General features: G+C 48.4%; 1 protein-coding gene across 1 annotated transcript; it reads right to left on the bottom strand.

Annotated features, from left to right (window-relative positions):
• Positions 795-8,172, bottom strand: NCR2 (natural cytotoxicity triggering receptor 2). Its single transcript, XM_021098670.1, has 5 exons — positions 7,850-8,172; positions 7,361-7,702; positions 2,225-2,333; positions 2,007-2,117; positions 795-1,299 (listed from the first exon to the last, which is right to left on the bottom strand). Exons 1-5 carry the CDS (start codon positions 7,938-7,940, stop codon positions 909-911), a joined length of 1,044 nt encoding a protein of 347 aa, XP_020954329.1. The 5' UTR covers positions 7,941-8,172; the 3' UTR covers positions 795-908.

Genomic DNA, 20,591 nt, shown 5'->3' with positions numbered 1-20,591 from the left:
TGGGTTAAGGATGTGGACTTGTGGTAAGCTGTGGTGTAAGTCACAGATGTGGCTCAGATCCTGCGTTGCTGTGGTTGTGGTGTAGGCCAGTGGCTACAGCTCCTTTTGGAGCCCTAGCCTGGAAACCTTCAAGTGCCGTGGGTGTGGCCCTAAAAAAGCAAAAGAAAAGAAAAAAGAAGCTGATGGAAAATAAAACAAAACAACAAAAAAAAAACGGGTGTGTGTGGGTGGCTGGGTCACTTTGCTGTACAGCAGAAATTGAAGGTACATTGTAAATCAACAACACTTTGATAAAAAATTTTTTTAAAAAACAAAGCACAGTAAAATGAGATATGCCTGTACATGTTTCACTATGTACAGAAAATGGTGTATCAGATATTTGCTAAAAATTAGTAAGGAGCTAGGAAAAGGGGGGAAATAAAGAGAAGATATGTTCTTTTAAAATTCATCTTGGAGTTCCCAACATGGCTCAGCGGAAACGAATCTGACTAGTATCCATGAGGACGCAGGTTCGATCCCTGTCCTCACTCAGTGGATTAAGGATCCAGCGTTGCCCTGAGCTGTGGTGTAGGTTGAAGATGTGGCTCGGATCTGGCGTTGCTGTGGCTGTGGCGTAGGCCGGCAGCTGCAGCTCCGATTGGACCCCTAGCCTGGGAACCTCCATATGCCGGGCGTGCGGCCCTAAAAAGACAATAAAATAAAATAAGATAAAATAAAATTCATCTTTACATATTTTTCCTATTTAGCATGAAAAAGTGTTGCTTTCATATTTAAAATACTAATGAAGACAATGTAATAAAAACATTTTATTTTGGGGGGCGGGGGGAAGAACAGAGAAGGCCTGTAGAAGGTGGTGAGCAAGGGGAGGTTGAGCTCTGGGGCTCCAGGAAGGAGAAAGGGAGGGGAAATCAGCGACCCGGCAGCATTGGAGGCCCCGACTCAGGGCTCAGTGGAGAGATGCTCCCCGGGCTGTGGACCGCCTGGCCCAGTGCAAAGTGAGCGCGCGCGGAGCGAGCGGGGACCTGGGGAGGAGGCAGAGTCTGGGGAGGAGGCGGAGTCTGGGGAATCCTCGGCTCCCGACCGCGGGCGGGGCGCTGGGTCGAGTTCAGCCAGGCTTCGGCCTCCGCTGGGAACTCCGAGCTCAAGGATGAGGGAGGAGCTCCTGGGGCCTTGGGCGAGGCTGGCCGTTCTCGTTGGGTCCTGAGGCTCCTCAGGAAGCGCTCAGAGGCCTGGGGACTGAGCCCAGCCAGGCGCCTCAGAGACCTCCGTCTACACTGCACGAGGCGATTCCTTAAGACCCTGAGATGTGGGGAGGGGGAAGGAAAACCTGAAGTGACTCAAATTCATGCTTTGACCCTGTTCCCCTGCCTGCGCCCTGCCTGAGCTGACCCTGTTTCTGGCCCCTCTTCACTCCCGTGCTGTCCGCGCAGCTTTCGCCCAGCCCCACCTTGTCCCGCGTGGGTTACCCTTCCCCCCAGAGCTTGTGACTCCCTCCTGGGCACGCCCTCCCCCCCTTAGGGCTGAGGATAGTAAGGCTGTGTCCTGGGCTGGTGGTAGGTATTCCTGGGAGGGTGGGTGGTGGGAGGGACTTGAGGTCCTACTGGTCAGTGTTACTGATGGAAGGATGCTGGGGTGAGGGATGGGGAGAGGTGGAGGGGGAGAAGAGGGGGAAGGGGAAGAGGGGAGGAGGGGGAAGAGGGAAGGAAGGAAGGAAAAGAAGGATGGAAAGAAAGGGAAGGGAGGAAGGAGGGAGGGAGGAAAGGAAGGGGGGGAGGGGAGGGAAAGGAGAAAACACAGAGAAAAATAGACAAGACACTTGAGAGTTTGAAGCTGAAGGACAAAGGTGGGCCCAACATGAACAGTGAGGGTTTCGTTTCGAGAACCCTGTCAGGGATCATTTTTTCCCACATCCGTGTTCTCTGGTGATTCCCCCTCGGACCTTCTATCCAGGGACAGGAGCTGTTCCCTACCCCCTTTCCCCCAAGTCCAACCCAAACCCCACTCACTGGACAAGCAGGGCTGACAGCACCAGGCCCTTCGTCAGGAAGAACCCGCAGAGCAGGGGGGCCAGGGCATTGGGGGGTGCAGGGCTGGAGCCGAGGGTGGAGTTTTCTTGCCTGGAGGCCAGAGGAATAAAAAGGGGAGAAGACCAGCCTGAGGTGGTACTTGGGTGATGGGCCCCTGAGCCCGGACCGTTGGGAAGAAGGGCCCACCCAGAACTCACTGTGAAAGGGCAGCGATGGCAGAGGAAGCCACCGTGGAGGAGGTACAGCTCTGGGTCTGAGACGAGACCGGGTTCTGGGGAGCCTGGGTGGCCTGCGTGGAGGCAGGGGCTGTCAGGGAAAGAGAAAGGACATTGGTTGGTGGGGGTGGGGGCAGCCCTCCTGGTCTGTTGACAGAAAAGCTGGACTGGGAACAGAAGCCCATCAGTCCCCAGGGACAGAGGGTAGGGGGTGGGGTGGGGGGCAGTGGGGACCCAGCCCTGAAGTTTCCTGGCTAGAGGCTAGACAGACTTGCGGCCCCGGGCCTGTGGAGGTCACTCTGGGCCCGGGAGGAGCATGGGAACAGGAGTTAGCAGGCCTGGCATCCCGCTGAGCATCCCCGGGTCTCTGGAGGGGCCTCCCGGAGGGCGGAAATGGTCCCTGCCTTCTAACTCCCTCATCTCTGCCACCCATGTCCTTTCTCAACCCTCCTGAGGCTGTCAGGGGAGGGGGCATCTCTTGGGGAATTTTAGGGGCTGTTTCGCATCCCCGTCCCTCCAGTGACTTTGTGGGCCACTGCCCACCACCGCCACTACTCTGCTTCCCAGGAAGACCCCTGACCTGCCTGTGGCCAGAGCCCAAGGTGGGGACTGGGTGGAGGTCCTCTCTGGAGAAGGATGGGCTGTGGTGGAGAAAGGACCAGCGCTCTGGGGCTGGGGGGAGGCCCAGGAGGGAAAGAAGGGATTGGGGCCCCAAGGCTGTGACAGGAATTGGGCACACTCTGTGTCTTCAGGGAGCTCTGCACACCCACCCAGGGTCCAGGGGAGGAGCAGTTGCCCCCCAAGTGGAGGGTGGGGGGCAAGGGCCAGGAGAGGCCTGGAGGAGGGGGTGCCTGAGGCTGGAAGGTCTTCCCCAGAGAGACCCCCAGGCCGCTGGATATGGGGACATGATGCTGCCCCACAGACACACTCTTGGAGGCTGCCTGGCACCGGTGACCAGGAGCAACCTGTGCGTCCAGCCTGGAGGAGGTGCAGGAGCCTCAGGGAAAATTCTAGCCCTGAGCTATGGAGCAACTAAAATTGTAACTTCCTGCAGCAGGGGCAATATAGAAATTGGGTGTAAAAAATGTGAAAATTTTACAGTAGTTTGACGTTGCCTCAAGGTCTAAGCATGTGATTAGTAAACTTGTCTCCCTAAACAGGGTAGAGGCCAGTCTGGGGGTTGTCAAACTGGCCCAGAGGAGGTTCCTCAGAAAACTCAATATAGGCGTTCCCGTCATGGCTCAGTGGTTAACGAATCCGACTACAAACCATGAGGTTGCGGGTTCGATCCCTGGCCTTGCTCAGTGGGCTAAGGATCCGGCGTTGCTGTGAGCTGTGGCGTAGGTCGCAGACGTGGCTCGGAACCTGCGTTGCTGTGGCTCTGGTGTAGGCCGGCGGCTACAGCTCCAATTTGACCCCTAGCCTGGGAACCTCCATATGCCGAGGGAGCAGCCCAAGAAAATGCAAAAGGACCAAAAAAAAAAAAAAAAAAAAAAAAAAACCCAACTCAATATAGAACTACCATACAATCCAGCAATCCCACTCCTGGGCATGTAACTGGGCAAAAGTACAATTCAAAAAGATACATGCACCCCTGGGTTCATTGCAGTACTATTCACAATAGCCAAGTCATGGAAACAACCTAAATGTCCATGGAGAGATGAATGGGTTAAGAAGATGTAGTACAGATACACAATGGAATATTACTTGATGAAATAATGCTATTCGCAACTAGAGATTCTCATACTAAGTAAGTCAGAAAGAGAAAGGCAAATACCATATATAACTTGCACGCGGAATCTAAAATGTGGCACAGATGAACCTACCTATGAACAGAACCAGAATCACAGAGCACAGACTTGTGGTTGCCAAGGGGGAGGGGGGAGGGAGCGGGATGGACGGGGAGTCTGGGGTTGGTAGGTGCAAACTATTACGTGTGGAAAGGATAAACAACAAGGTCCTGCTGTAGAGCACAGAGAACTGTATCCAGTCTCTTAGGATAGACCATGATGGAAGATGACAGGAGAAAAAGAATGTATATATATATATATATATACGACTGGGTCACTTTGCTGTACAGCAGAAACTGACACAACGTTGTAAATCAACTATACTTTATTATTATTATTATTATTGCTTTTTAGGGCTGCACTCACAGCATACGGAGGTTCCCAGACTAGGGGTTGAATTGCACCTGCAGCCGCCGGCCTACACCAGAGCCACAGTAATGCGGGATCCAAGCCACATCTGTGACCTACACCACAGCTCATAGCAACGCCGGATCCTTAACCCACTGAGCGAGGCCAGGGGTCGAACCCACAACCTCATAGTTCCTAGTCAGATTCGTTTCCACTGCACCATGACAGGAACTCAACTATACTTTAATTTAAAAAAACCAAAAATGGGCCCTGAGAGCCAAATACAGAGATGGCTGTGTGCTAGGAACCCTGTGGGGCTGTGATACTTTAAGGTTAGCTGGTAACTATAACTAACTATAGTTACTACAGGTCGTAACTATAGCCCCAAAGTGTATAAACACCTGAAAAATGTATTTGTATAATTTGCTATTTTTACAACCTTTTTAATTTTTAATCAAACCTTTGTTTAAAATTTAACGCAGGGATTTCCCGTCATGGTGGGATTAGACACCCAGCCTGGGAACCCCCATACGCCGTGGGTATGGCCCAAAAAGACAAAAAAAAAAAATTTAACACAATTAACTAATTTACAGCAGAGTTGTGATGAGCTAACTTGGGTACCAATTAACAGATAGCAAGACAGAAGTCACTCATCTTTTTGTGAAGACAAGGTCTCTCTTTTCTGAATGTAATAATAACGACAAACCCAATGCTGATAGTGGAATTGGTTCCAAAGAAAAATTTTCTTCTAGTGTTATTCCAGACTTTGTCCTGGAAAACTGTGGTAAGCAGAATAATGCCACCCCCCAAGCTCCCCAAATGTTCATGTCCTAGTCCCAGAAACGTGTGAATAGGTTACCTTCACGGCAAAAGAGACTCCTCAGATGTGATTAAGGTTAAAGAGTAGAATTAAGAAGCTGTAGTACATGTATACAAAGGAAAGTTACTGTACCATATAAAAAATGACATAATGCCATTTGCAGCAACATGGATGCAACTAGAGATTCTCATACTAAGTCAAGAAAGTCAGAAAGAGGAAGACACATACCATATGATATCACTTAAACGTGGAATCTAAGATGAGGCACACAGGAACCTGCCTACAGAACAGAAACAGACTCGCAGACGTAGAGAACAGACCTGTGGTTGCCCAGGGGTGAGAGAGGGAGTGGGACGGACTGGGAGTTTGGGGTTAGTAGATGCAAATGATTGCATTTGGAGTGGATAAGCAAAGAGGTCCTACTGTACAGCACAGGGAACTCTATCCAATCTCCTGGGATAGACCACAGTGGAAAAGAACATTAAAAAAAGAATATATAGGAGTTCCTGTCATGTTGCAGCAGAAATGAATCCGACTAGGAACCATGAGGTTGCGGGTTCGATCCCTGGCCTCGCTCAGTGGGTTAACCATCAGTGGGTTAAGGATCTGGCATTGCCGTGAGCTGTGGTGTAGGTCATAGACGCAGCTGGGATCTGATGTTGCTGTGCTGTGGCTCCAATTGGACCCCTAGCCTGGACTCCATATGCTATGGGTGCAGCCCTAAAAAGCAAAAAAAAAAAAAAAAAAAAAAGAATATATATATATATATAATGTATGACTGAGTCACATTGCTGTATGGCAGAAAATGGCAAAATATTGTGAATCAACTGTATTTTCATTTACAAAATTAAAAATTAATTTTTTAAAATTTAAAGATCTTGAGATGGAGAGATTATCTGATTGGGATCAGCCTAATCATTAGTATTTAAAAACAGACACTGTTTCCCAGATACAGTCAGAGAGTGATTGATGTGAGAAGGGATTTGGGCCTTTCAAAGATGGAGAAAAGGAGCCATGAGCCAAGGGACATGGCAGACTCTGGAAGCCAGCAGGGAAACAGGACCTGGGTCCTATAGCTGCAAGGAACTGAATTCTGCCCCCAAGACCTGAATGAGCAAGGAAAGAATTTTCTGGAAGAGCCTTCAGACGGTTACACAGCTGGCTGACTCTGATTTTAGTCCAGTGAGACTCCTACTGTACTCCTGACCTACAGAACTGTCGGATCATACATAGGTATCGTTTTAAGCCACTATGTTTGGGTAGGGAGTTGCGGCAGCAGTAGGCAACTCTGGCGCACATAGAGCCTGAGTTTTGTAATTGCAATTAATGGTGAACCACTAAAACCCAGTGAGTTATTTATTGCAATGTAATGAAGCAAATACGTCATGAAAACAAGTGGCATTTACATGCAAAATATAAAAACACGAGTTCAAAATATCCTTGTTAAAAAAAGACTATTGAGTTAAAAAGCTCTCAAAAGCAGATAAACTCTAGTGTTTTGTGGGCTTCTTGTGAAGGAACACTTTGTGTTGCTAAGACTAAAAATCTATCTTGCAATTGCCAAACATGATTGAAAGACTCCAACAGAGATGTTTGCTTCACAATATTGGGTTAATCTGTGGCAAAGAAAGGAGCTTAAATATCACGTTCCATGCCCACTTTGCCCTCAAAAGCAAAACAAGCAAACAAACAAACAAACCAAAAAAAGCCAAACACAAAAACAAACAAAAAACCACCCTTCGATTTCAGACTGTAGTTCACAGACCCCTGATCTGGGCCAGGAGGAATGGACAGACCAACATACCAGCAGGGTGGGGGGTGGTTTGTGGCCCGTGGATACACATTCAATCAGCACCTACGATGTGTAGGGTGCAGGTACCTGCTCCAGAGTTGCTGGCAGGTTTGGGCTCCCCCGGGACCAGGTCGTATGACCTCAGACTGGTCCACACTCCTCTGTTTGAGCATCTTTGCAGAGGTTTGTAAATCATCCAGACAGCACGTGAAGTGGGTGCACGTGGGTGTGCACGTGCGAGTCCCCAGGGCACTTGTCCCGACAGCCTTTCCCAGGAGAAAGGGCTAGGGGAGGGCAGCCTGGCTTCCACAACCAAGCAACTAGGAGGCACCGACGGGGAGCAAGGGGACCCCAGGCAAGGGCCTCACCTGGAGACACGGCCAGATGGAACCTCACGGACTTGGAGACAGAGTAGCCAGAAGTGGGGTAGATTCGACACCAGTAGTGTCCCGTGTCCTCCTCCCTTAGACCCGTCATGGTGACCACGAAGAAGCCAGAGCTCGGGCTGTCCCAGATTGAGAACCGAGAGGCCTGAGCCAGCATGTGGGGCCTGGAGCTGGTGACCAGCCCAGTGCACAGGAGCTCGGACACCTCCTTGCACCAGCCTTTCCTCTCGTAGGGCCCGTTCTTGGGTGGGTACTGGCATCTCAGGGAGAGGGTCTGCCCTGCCACGCTTTGAAGATGATGAGCCTTTGAGAGCGCCCAGGAGCCTGGAGAAAATGCTGCCGGTCAGGGCCAGGCCCACCGCCAGCCCCCAGGCCCAGAACCACTTGCTTGGCACCCCTTCTGTCCCCCGCAGTCCCAGCCTCTCCTGTCCTCCTCTTCGCCCTGGCTTGGCCCCCCCACCCCCTGCTCACCTGAAAGTGGCAGCAGCAGCAGCAGCAGTGGTGGCAGAGGGGCTTTCCAGGCCACAAGGCCCTTTTCCAGTGCGCTGGTGGGAGAGGACATGGCGGGGGTGGGGGTGGGGGTCCAGGAGACGGAACCAGCAGCTGGGCCCGATTCTTCCAGCACCTGAGGTGGATAAAGTGAGAAATCCCCAGTCTGGGCTGGAAGGTGAGAGGCCTGGACAGGGGGAAGCAGGGCCCTCTGGCTGAGACTGTGACTCTAGCCCTGGAGGGCGCGGCCCTGCTTGGCACACAGCCCCTGTCTCTGTGGAGGCTGCTCCTCTCCTCTGTGCCCAGCTGCCCCTTCCTCACCGTGACCTGCCCTGGGGGAGGAGCTGAGATGGCCAGGAGGAAGCTGTGGTCAAGTGACGAGCTGCCTCTCTCTGTGCGCTGCCTCTTCTTGACAGGGCCTGGCTCTGTCCTCCTCCCCAGGGAAAGTCATGCTGAAGGTGGGTGACAGCTTCAGGAGCACTTTGAGGTCTGAGCACGAGCCATAAGCCCCATTGGCCCCTGGGGTGGTCAGAACCTTCATGCCTGACTGCGCCTGGCTGCGCCTGGCTGGGCCTGGCTGGGCCTGGCTGGAGGGTCAGGAAGGTCTTATGGGCGCTAAAGGGGACAGGAAAGAGGAGGCAAAGACTGAATTCCAGCAAGGAAGTGTAGGGAGTGTTCCTGGGAAGGGAGGGGGATGGGGGACCTGGGAGCCAAAAGATCGGGGACCTCAGAGGGACTGGTGGGAGGAATGGATCAGTGGTCACATGTAGGGAGAGAAGGGAACCCAGAAGCCAAGGAACCAGGCATCATCTCTGCACCCTCAACTGTCCACCTGTGGATACTAGAGAAACTTTGGTGTAATTAGTACATGAACAGATGAAAGATCCTAATATCTTTCTCTATTTAGCCAATGATAGCACTTTATTTTTATTTATTTATTTTTTGTCTTTTTGTCCTTTTTTTAGGGCCACACCCGTGGCATATGGAGGTTCCCAGGCTAGGGGTCCAATCGGAGCTGTAGCCACTGGCCTACACCACAGCCACAGCAACACCGTATCCAAGCTGCCTCTGTGACCTACACCACAGCTCATGGCAATGCTGGATCTTTAACCCGCTGAGCGAGGCCAGGGATCGAACCCGCAACCTCATGGTTCCTGTCGGATTCGTTTCCTCTGCACCATGATGGGAACCGATGGGAACCCCAGCACTTTATTTTTTTTTTCTTTTTACAGCCACACCCTCAGCATATGGAAGTTCCCAGGCTGAATACAATTCGAATCAGAGCTGTAGCTGCCAGCTTATGCCACAGCCATGCCAGATCTGAGCCATGTCTGCAACCTACACCACAGCTCACGCTAATGCCAGATCCTTAACCCACTAATCAGGTCTAGGGCTCTAACCTGCATCCCAGGGATACTAGTCAGGTTCGTTACCTCTGAGCCATGTCAGGAACTCCTACGATTTCATTTTTAAAAGATGCAATTTAGGAGCTTTCACAGTAGGTTAAGGATCTGGTGTTGCTACGGTGGTGTTTCAGGTCGCAGGTGTGCCGCAGCTTTGATCCCTTGCCTGGGAACTTCTGCATGCTACAGGCACGGCCAGAAAAAGATGCAATTTATAAAGAAAGAGAAAGAGAAGAGAGAGAGATTAATTAGGATCACCGCGCTGTGGGGATGTACAAATTCCAGTTATGGCCACTGGGGGGCTCTCCAGCCTAACACCAGCCACAGGGAGCTCTGTGCAGAGTTAATGACTGGAAATTTAAATTTAATATTACAATTTAAATGTAATGTTAATAACTGGAAATTTGAACCTATCAAGGGGACTTGATTCCATGTCCACAGCTTTGCCGCCCCCCCCCCCCGCCCCCGACTCCTGCTCCCCTGCTCCCCACTCCGCCTTGGTGCAGTGGCTTCCTCCTTATGGTAGGAGTGAGCAGAGATTGAGGATAAGGCAAAGGGAGGATGGACTCAGCAGGGCCATCCTATGAGTGCTGGAGGGTCCACAGCTGGGAAAGCAGGACGAGTTGAGAGCTCGAAGAAACCCAGGGAAAAGCGCCAACCACCCTCTCGCAAAATGTTAGTTTACAAAGCATGTCCCTGGGCCCCTTGTCTTATTTATTTATTTATTTAGTCTTTTTGCCTTTTTCTAGGGCCGTTCCTGTGGCACATGGAGTTCCCAGGCTAGGGGTCTAATCGGAGCTGTAGCCACCGGCCCACACCAGAGCCACAGCAACATCAGATCCGAGCTGCATCTGCAACCTACACCACAGCTCAGGGCAACGCCGGATCCTTAACCCACTGAGCAAGGCCAGGGATCGAACCCACAACCTCATGGTTCCTAGTTGGATTCGTTAACCACTGTGCCACGATGGGAACTCCATGGGCCCCTTCTCTTAATTCCCACACTAGGTTCGTGAGGGAGGTATTGTTTTTTCTCATATAGAAGACCCAGAAATGCCACTGACCTGCTCAAAGTCGGACAGCAAGGGGACCATGTAACCAGATCAGGCTTCCTGACTTCCGGCCGGACCTGAATTTCACCTGAAGTTTGGCCCGCAGATAGGACAGGAAGCAGAATCACGTGACACATGCATGGAGCCTCCTGTATGAACTCACTTACACACCACATGGGGGAGGGCACCCTCCTGAGGGGAGGAAGGGGACCCTGGCTGGCACAGAACTGTGTCAGGGTACGTGGCAAGCCTTTCCCACATTGACTTCCCCCTTGTCTGGCTGCCGTGCCCACCAGGCAGGACTCGCCCTTCCCAGGCCCTTAGGTCCCTCTTTGCCCACATCCTCCTGTCTCTGTGCTCCTCCAGCCTGAGGTCGGCCCTGTGCTGTTGTCTGCTATGTCATTGTGGGTACTCCCTCCCCAAAACAGGAAGCTCTATGGGTGTGGGAAGCTGGGAAGAGGGTCAGATGGAGGAGAAGGCATGGAACAGGGAGTGAACGGACTTCATGTCCTGAATTCCTCCTCTTCTTCTTCCTGGACCAATACTGTGAGAGCAGCACCTGAAGGCCCTGGGGTCCCTAGGCACTCCCAACTGAGCCCGGGTCCCCTACTTCCTCCTGCTCCTCCATGACTGCTGAGCTCCGAGAGCTCAGAGAACAGGTGCCTGAGCCACCACCGGGGTGGTGCATCTTCCCTAGACTGCCTTCTCCAACTCCATGTTCCCAAGTCATGGGTCTATCACTCTCCCAGAGCATCCAGGCTGTCCCCTCCCACCCGGCTCGTCTCTGTGGAATCAAACTGACCTGGCAGGTATCCTCCCCCACGCGCCCCCCTCCCCTCCAGGGCTTCGTGTTTCTCCATCAGCCGGCACATCTGGTCGCTCAGGTCGCCATTTCCCAATCAGCTTTGGGTCCCCTCTCTCCTATTAAAGGAAATATCTTTAATTCATACCATATAAAATGTAATATTTCCAAAAATGCTATCCTTTTTTTTTTTTTTTTTTTTTAGGGTCACATATGGAAGTTCCCAGGCTAGGGGTTGAATTGGAGCTACAGCTGCCAGCCTATATCACAACCACAGCAACGTAGGATCGGAGCCAAATCTGTGACCTGTGCTTCAGCTCATGACAGTGCCAGATCCTTATCTCATTGAGCGAGGCCAGGGATCGAACCCGCATCCTCATGGATACTAGTCAGATTCGTTTCCACTAAGCCGCAGTGGGAACTCCCAAAAATGCTATGTATTTTTGAAGTCTAAGGCAATGCCCAAGATGCTTGCGCATATTGGGGAGGGCCCTGGGTCTGGTCAGGTATGAGAAATAAAACCAGATAATTGACCAAAGGAAAACACATCTTTTCTATGGTAACTAAAAAACAAAACCAAAAAATCCTCTACAAGCATCAACACTGGGGAAAAGAAAGGGTTACTTCCAAAGGACTTACTAAAAAATTTTGGTTTCCGAGTTTCTGCTGCTGCACTAAATGTCAGAAGATAACAAATTATTCTTCCTTGAGAAGAGGGGGAAATATTATGATCCAGTAACTTATGCCTCATTAAATTGTCCTCGTTTATAAAGACAACCCCAAACAGCTTTCATATGCAAGAGCCTAGGTATCTCTCTTTACAAATAGAGCCTGAAAACTCACTTCAGTTCACCGGGGTAAAAAGTGAAAAACAAAATGAATGAGGAAGCTGTGGTTTACAAATACGGAGTTAATCAGAGACCAACCAGCCTAAAGATATGCTGAGATAACAGCTGTAATTTTGTTTTAAAGATAAACAAAGCTTCTGTTTGTAATTACAAATTACTTCCGTTTGTAATGGTTGCTAGTGCATAGGCGCTTTATATTTTGGGGTTTGTTTGGGTTTTTGTTTTGTTTTTTTTTTTTAGGGCTGCACCCGAGGCATATGGATGTTCCCAGGCTACACCACAGCCACAGCAACGCAGGATCCGAGCCTCATCTGTGACCTACACCACAGCTCATGGCAACACCAGATCCTTAACCACTGAGCAAGGGCAGGGACCGAACCCGCAACCTCATGGTTCCTAGTCGGATTTGTCTCCGCTGCGCCACCACAGGAATATCTGTAGGTATATTTCTAGCAGTGGAATTGCTGGGTTGATGGGGACACCCCTTTCTACCACTTTTGGCAAGCTTGTCCTTTTCAGAGGTTACATGTGAAGCTCTGAAGTTAAACCTGGACTCTTCTCAACTGGGCGTGAAGGTGCCCACGGCCCTGCTAATGCTGGATCGACCGATGTTATTGATCTTTTCCGTTTCTGTCAATCTGATGGCTCCAGATATTTTGCTGTTTTGTTTTGCGCCTTTTCAGTTGTAAGGAAGGGATTGTCTTTTTGTATGTCGATGCCCTGTTGGCATTGTTTTTTTTGCTGTGACCTGCTGGTTCATGTCCTTTGTGCATTTCTCATTAGGTTCCTGGCCGTTGTCTTATTGATCTCTTAGCACCACCACGGATGGTTTCCAAAAGCTCAGTGATGCAGAAAGACGGGCTGCAGGAAGAACGGTCTGAGAACAGAGAGCAGAGAGAGCGTGAAGCAAGATTGGCTCCAACGGCGATGTGATGAGAGTTGACCAGGGAGGAACGGGGGATGGGACTGGGGAGGGGGCAGGAGATGCTGGAGAATTAAGTTGAGATGGATTTGATCGGTCTTGACAGAAACAGGAGGTGGGAGGTAAAGGAGAGAAGCAGGAAGAGCAGCTGGGGTGGCTGGCAGAGTGATGGGACCAGGAACAGGAGAGGGAGACGCCGAAGAAGGGGAGGTCCTGGCTGAGGAGAAGGTCTGAGAATCCTCAGGCTGGGTGAGGAATGCACCACAGGTGCCAGGCGGTGTTCTGCAAGCACACAAGTTCAAGGTCTCCTTCATGGGAGCTGTGTGGCTCATTGGTCAGGGGCTTCCCGGGAGACCTGCATGGGAAGGGAGCGAGTGTGCCTCCTGGGAGTCCAGGTGTGGCTGGAGATGCTCGTGGACACTGTGGTCCAGACCAAACTGGAGGTTTCATGATGGATGCTCCCTTGCCTTTCTGCAAAGGAAAGGAGGAGAAGAAAGTTCAGAACTGGAGAGAATCCCTTGCAAACTCTGCCCCCTGAGCCCCTCTGGCCCGCCCCGACCCGCCCCGCCCCACCAAGACTGCACCTGTCCACTGCTTCTGTTACCTGGTTATTTCTCCCTCTTCTTCTGCTTCTGTCCCTGTGGGGTCCAGGAGGGGAGACAGCAAGAGGAATCTCTCTTCCTGTGACCAGCCTCTGCGCCACCCTCCCCACGCTACAGTCACCCTCTCCCATGATCCTACGGGCCCTGCCCACAGTTCAGAGATGCCCCTGAGAATGCCAGTCTGACAATGTCTAAGAGCATTCCTGACCCTTGTCTTGGAGTGGGTCTGCGAGTGGGAAGCTGGGGGGTCTTGGGCAGTCAGCCATCTGAGCTGGGAGCTGTGGGAGCGCCTTTGGTCTGTGACGAGGACTTTCTCAGATAACAGTGAACTACGAAGCAGCCCGCCCAGGCGCGTGGGTAGGGCGGGAGGCTTTGCGGGATGATGGCTGAAGCCGTGTCTGAGCCTGGGAAGACCAGCAGGCAACAATGGCTCTGATTGCCTTTCAGGGGCTTTACGGGCTAAAGGGAAGGAGAGCAAGGGGTCCTGACCCTACTCACACTGCCAGCAGGGCTAGATCAAGGCTAGATCCTTCCTTTAGACATGGAATCCCAGCTCCCAAGAGTGTGGATGCCTCAGACCAACAGCATTTCATAAAATAGGTTACATGCGGCCTTAAAGCTGAATTTTTCTTTTACAAAAAAATTACTTCCATCTTCCATGACCATCATTTTTTTTAAAGGACAATTTTATTTATTTATTTATTTTTGCTTTTTAAGGCCGCATCCACGGCATATGGAGGTTCCCAGGCTAGGGGTCGAATCAGAGCTACAGCCGCCAGCCTACACCACAGCCACAGCAACACCAGATCCGAGGCACATCTGCAACCTACCCCTCAGCTCATGGCAACGCTGGATCCTTAACCCACTGAAGGAGGCCATGGATCGAACCCCCAACCTCATTGTCTCTAGTTGGATTCATTTCCGCTGCATGATGGGAACTCCTGACCATCATTTTCTTTAAAGAAAAGGTACTCTGAAATTGCGAATGGTGCCCTGGATCAGAAGCACATCTGGGATGACAACGTACATGAGGGAGGAAACCAGAGGCCTGAGAACATTCCACAGCACAGCCCCTTCCACCCCTTAGTCAGCAGAGAGTTTGGCACGAGATGGAAATAAACCTCCAAGCTGTGTTAAACACCTTCAGGTGGAGTTTTTCTATTCTTTTGAGATCAACAAATAACAGCTGTCACTATGGAGAGTTTTGTGAGGTATACAGTTTCAGTTTCACAATTATTCTTCCTAAGCATCTCGATGGTATCATGCCACCGCCTCCCAGCTGCCGTGTTGCAGGTGAGCAGCCTGCTGTTTCCTTAGTGATGACGGCTTCCTCTGTTTTGTGTTGGACAATTCTCGACGATATGCCAAGATGAGGATGTCTTTTTCCTTATGTTATTGGTTTATGATAGCTTATGTCTGTGGCTTAACGATTTTTCATAGCTACGGAAAGTGCTCAGCCATTCCATTTTCACATATGGCCTCTCAAGTTCAGTTATGTCCAGGATGTAGAGAGCTCAAATGAGACCTGGCCCCCTCTGAACAAGAAGAAAAAGCCAGGAAAACAACAGAGTCATAATTTTTCCTGAACCCACAAGAGAGCTGAAAGTGCGAGGGAACCAAAATATCCTAAAAGCCAATGGAAGACAGGCCACTGCACGTGGACTTGAGACGTGAGCACGGGCTCACCTGCCCACAAAAATGGAGGAAGAGATGCTGAACACCGAATAAGTGGATCAGAACCATTCAGCTGAGATTTTAACAAATTATCAAAGGTCAAGTGCAGGCTAGCATAACAGTAAAGAACTCCCGGGATCCCAGGACACAAGAGAAGTGTTCACATCCATTTGCATCTCTATTCCAGGTGCTTATGAGAAAGATGGAAGCAGAAAATCTCCCTTCGAGGGGAGGACCTGGAGCAAGGGAGTGGGAAAATAGAGCCTTACCCTCTCTGGAATAAAAGTATCAAGCCATCGAGTTAGGAGAACTAAGCCCTGTCATCCCCAGGGAAGAGAGACAAAGACCCACTGAAGCTAAGAAAGTGTATAGAAAAAACTTTCTGGCTGCCAAGAACAACTGTGATGGCTGGAGCTCTGGCAGTCACTTTGGCCACAAGATGACAAACTTTGGAGGCTATGAACTAGGTTGCTGGGGCGGAGAAAAGGAACTGAAGTTCTTGATGATGTAAAACTACCATATCAGCCCTGGGGTGCCTATCTCCAAACTTTCTAGTAAGAGATAATAAACTATGATTTTATTTAAGCTGCTCTTATTGGAGATTTCTGTTGTATTGAGCATGCTAATTCTAAATGAATCAGAACCAGACCTCATTTATAGAGGAACCACATGTTCCTGGGACCACCCAGGTCATAAACCCTACAAGTAAACCAAGATTTAGCCAGGCCACAAGACAGTTTTGTGCGTCCATGGGTAAACCTCCTTGCTGCTATTAAGGAAAAAACATCCTACGTTAAAAAAATTTAGTGTGAAAAAATATTACTAGGATAAATTTTTTTGGGGGGGGGTCTTTTCAGGGCCACACCTGCAGCATATGGAGGTTCCCAGGCTAGGGATCCAATCAGAGCTGTAGCTGCTGGCCTGCACCGAAGCCACAGCAACACCAGAACTGAGCTGCGTCTGCGACCTACACCACAGCTCACAGCAATGCCAGATCCTTAACCCACTGAGGGAGGCCTCGGAATCGAACCCATGTCCTCATGGATACTAGTCAGGTCCATTAACCACTGAGCCACGACAGGAACTCCTGGATAAAACTTTTTGAGTATTGAGGGCTGAGGTTACAAAGTCTAAAAACTACTACCCTCTTAGAATGCCATCTGAATTTAAAAGGCCAAAGGAAGTTATAGAAGCATATCCCAAGATAAACCAGGTAAATTGCTCCCTCTAGTGGTGACTTTAGATTTACATAAGGTTGAGACCTGAAGAGTTTATTTTGTTTTGTTTTGTGACAAAAAAAAAGTCTGAGTTTGGACATTTTTAACTGATTTTTAAAAAAACTTCTTTCTCTACAAAATGAGTTTGTATTCCTTCTTTTTGATAATAGTGCAGTAGTGTGGAATGAATGGCTTTTTTTCCCTACTAAAAATTACATGGCTAAGAGTTTCTGATATAATTATTTTATGAAAGATTTCAAAGTTGCCATTATCATATTGGTTAGTGTATAAATATCTAGTGTCCACATAATTTTTTTTTTTTGCCACGCCTGTGGCATGCAGAAGTTCCTGGTCCAGGGATCGAATTCTTGCCACAACAGTGACAAAGAAGGATCTTTAACCACTAGGCCACTCGATAACTCCTAAACTGGTTCTTGTAATCTATAGAAAGTGGGAAATTGTGTGAACCAGTGCTATCATTCCACTAGGACATTTTGACAAAGTTTAAAACCATATTATATTTCTAAACTTCTTCACATAATTGAATTGTTATAATCTAATCACATTTTATGAGCTTATTAATAAATTTTGGACTAATACAACACTGGGACAATGAATATTTCTATCTAAATATTTTTGAAAAACTGGCGTTCAAAAATTTTTTTTTTTTTTTTTTTTTGTCTTTTTGCGTTTTCTAGGGCCGCTCTCGCGGCATATGGAGGTTCCCAGGCCAGGGGTTGAATTGGAGCTGTAGCCACCAGCCTGTGCCAGAGCCACAACAACGCGGGATCCAAGCCGCGTCTGCAACCTACACCACAGCTCACGGCAACGCCGGATCCTTAACCCACTGAGCAAGGCCAGGGATCGAACCCACAACCTCATGGTTCCTAGTCGGATTCGTTAACCACTGTGCCACGACAGGAACTCCTGGAGTTCAAAATTTGAACAAATTGTGGTCCAAGAAAATAATACTAGCATATACCATGGACTGAATCTAAATTCAAGATCTAATATATATCATTCGTACATGCATATATATGATGCGTATATACACAGACACACATATATGTAATTTTGAACATATGCACACACATATGTGATAAGGAACTAAGAGGATTTTTTTTGGCCTTTTTTCTTTTTAGGGCCACACCAAGGGCATATGGAGGGTCCCAGGCTAGGGATTGAATTGGAGCTGTAGCCACTGGCTACACCACAGCCACAGCAATGCGGGATACGAGCCGCATCTTCCACCTACACCACAGCTCACAGCAATGCCGGATCCTTAACCCACTGATCAAGGCCAGGGATTGAACCCTTATCCTCATGGATACTAGTCGAGTTTGTTAACCACTGAGCCATGATGGGAAGTCCTGGAACTAAGAGGATTTTAGACAAAGCTTCAAAAACTTGTTCTTGTCTGTATTATCCCTTTTATTTGTCATCTGAAAGTCTCCCTAAAGTTGTTAGCTACTCTCCCTAAGCTAACATGTATATTCTAGGTAGGTTAGAACAGATATGTGATTAACCAATGTGTGTTAAGAAAGAAACTGCTCCCTTATCCCATTATGAAGACTGGGATCCACTGCCTTTGACCAATGACTTACTAAAGAAGAAGAAGAAAACAGCAATGAGAATAGTATTTACACAGGTTTTCATAAGTGTGCTGAAAATAACACTTGAAAAATAAAGCCAAAAGGATTCATGGTACCTTACACATAAAAACTTCCTGGTGCTGAGGCCACCGAAAGAGGAAGTATTGAGAATGGAACTTTGAACTGGGCCTTAATAAAATGAAAAGAAATCCTAGATCATAAATCTCAAGGTTATTGAATGAGAAGCCTGAAGAGATGATAGCTTTTGAAGAGAAGTCGTTTTGAGCATTTGAAGTATCGGAGGGGCCATCGAATTCCTCAGGAAAATGATGGATAAAAGAGGATGGAGGAGTTCCAGTCGTGACTCAGGGGGTTACAAACCCAACTAGTGTCTACGAAGAAGACGAGGATTCAATCCTTGGCTTTGCTCGGTGGGTTAAGTAAGGATCTGGCATTGCCGTGGGCTGTGCTGTAGGTTGCAGCTACAGCTCCAACGCGACCCCTAGCATGGGAACTTCCATATGCTACTGGCAAAGCCCTAAAAAAAAAAAAAAAAAAAAAAAAAAGATGAGAGAATATTTTACATTCTCTTTACCTCAAGTTTGCAAAGCATCAGACAGGTAGAGAGAGACTATTTTCATTTAAAGTCTCTCAGGTGTCACTTCTAGTTAGGATGGCGTGAAGCGGCCACCTGCTTAGTTAAGTTTAGTTAGAAATCCTTCTCAGGCTATTTAATTAAGAGCTCCCCAAAGAGAAACAGAAATGAGAACCAGAGGAAAGAAATAGAAAACTAGTTATGAGATGGTAGACTAAAGTGCCAAACTATGAATAATTACCTTAGAGGTAAATTATCTGAACCCTTTTACAAAAGACAGAGAGTAACAGGAATGAAAGACCAAAATCCTAGTAGATGCTGCTTATGAGAAATTCACTTCAAAGCCAATGATTAGGTAAACTGAAAGAAAAAGGATGGAAAAATATACACATGGAAGCATGAACTTTTTCAAAAGCCAGTGTGGTTTTATTCACATATGGTTAAAGTAGACTTCAGAGCAAGGATCAGAATTCAGTCCTTGGCCCAGGAACGTCCAAAGCCAAATGTTATGTGGCCATAAAATAAAACAATTAAAAATAAAAAAAATTCTGGAGTTCCTGTTGTGGCTCAGCTGGTTAAGCACATCATGTAGTGTCCATGAGGATACAGGTTGGATCCCTGGCCTCGCTCAGTGGGTTAAGGATCCCACATCGCCACAAGCATGAGTCACAGTTGTGGCTTGGATGGGATGTTGCCATGGCAGTGGTGTAGGCCAGCAGCTGCAGCTCCAACTCAACCGCTAGCCCGGGAACGTCCGTATGCCACAAGTGTGGCCCTAAAATGTGTGTGTGTGTGTGTGTGTGTGTGTGTGTGTGTGTATAAAGTTCTTCTTAATCTTCCAGGAATTTGACCCTTAACACACAGGAGTCAAAGACAAATTAGCATTGTCTTACTTATTTAAGTGTGAGAGACACATGTAAGAAGAGGGATTTGCTAAGGGAACTGTGCTAATTTGACTCACCCTGTCAAAATCGCCTGAATCAGAAAATTTCAAAAGCTCTCTGGCTACTTTCTCCTCCCTGTGGGCCAGAGAAATAAAACAAACTGTAAGTCTGGCAGGTTTCAATCCAAGCACAGTTTCTGTTATTATTTATAGAACAAAGAATAGAAGAAACTTTAGAAAATCTTAACTACAACGACCTCTGCAGGTATAATGGTAGGATTTACATTTCTTTATTATCATCTCTATTTTATAAATTGCTGCATTCAACAGTTTTAAGGTAGAACATGAACGTTAACCTTGGAAGTTTTTTTGTTTGTTTGTCTGTCTTTTTTTAGGGCCGCACCGGCGGCATATGAAAGTTCCCAGGCTAGGGATCAAATTGGAGCTATAGTCGCTGTCCTACGCCACAGCAACAGAAACACCACAGCAACCAGATCTGAGCCGTGTCTACGACCTACACCACCAGCTCAGGGCAATGAGGGATCCTTAACCCACTGAGGGAGGCCAGGGATCGAACTTGTGTCCTCACAGATATTAGTCAGATTGGTTTCTGCTGAGCCACAACAGGAACTCCCTTGTTTTTATCTTTTGCTTTTTCAGTTTGCAGACACGATAGCACCTTTTTGCTGTTTTCATACTTGAAGAGCATTCGGCTTGAGTATAAAATTCTAGAGGCAAGGTTTTCTTTATACATTCTCCCACTGTATTTGCTACTCAGAAAAGAAATTTGACTCCTGCTCATTTCAACCTTTTTGAAGGAATCAAGTTTTTTTTTTCTTTCTTTTTTTCCTGTTTGTTTAGCAGCAAGAGTGTTAACGAAAACTTTTTCAACACGGGAACTTTATAGTCTTGGTTTCACTTCATGAATTTTTCCTTGCCCAGGTTGAATTCTCTCAACCTCCAATTTCAGATTGCTTTTCAGATCTAGAGAATGTTTTTTTTTTGTTTGTTTTTTTTAAGTTTCTCTCTCTCTCTCTCTTTTTGCCACCCCTGGCATATGGACTTCCCAGGCCAGGGATCAGATCTGAGCTACAGCTGCAACCTAAGTGGATCCCTAACCCCCTGTGCCAGGCC

This window comes from Sus scrofa, chromosome 7 (assembly GCF_000003025.6).
Source record: "Sus scrofa isolate TJ Tabasco breed Duroc chromosome 7, Sscrofa11.1, whole genome shotgun sequence".
In the NCBI taxonomy this organism is placed as follows: Eukaryota; Metazoa; Chordata; class Mammalia; order Artiodactyla; family Suidae; genus Sus; species Sus scrofa.
The sequence above is the reverse complement of the archived record's forward strand: the minus strand, read 5'-3'. Positions and strand labels throughout refer to the sequence as shown.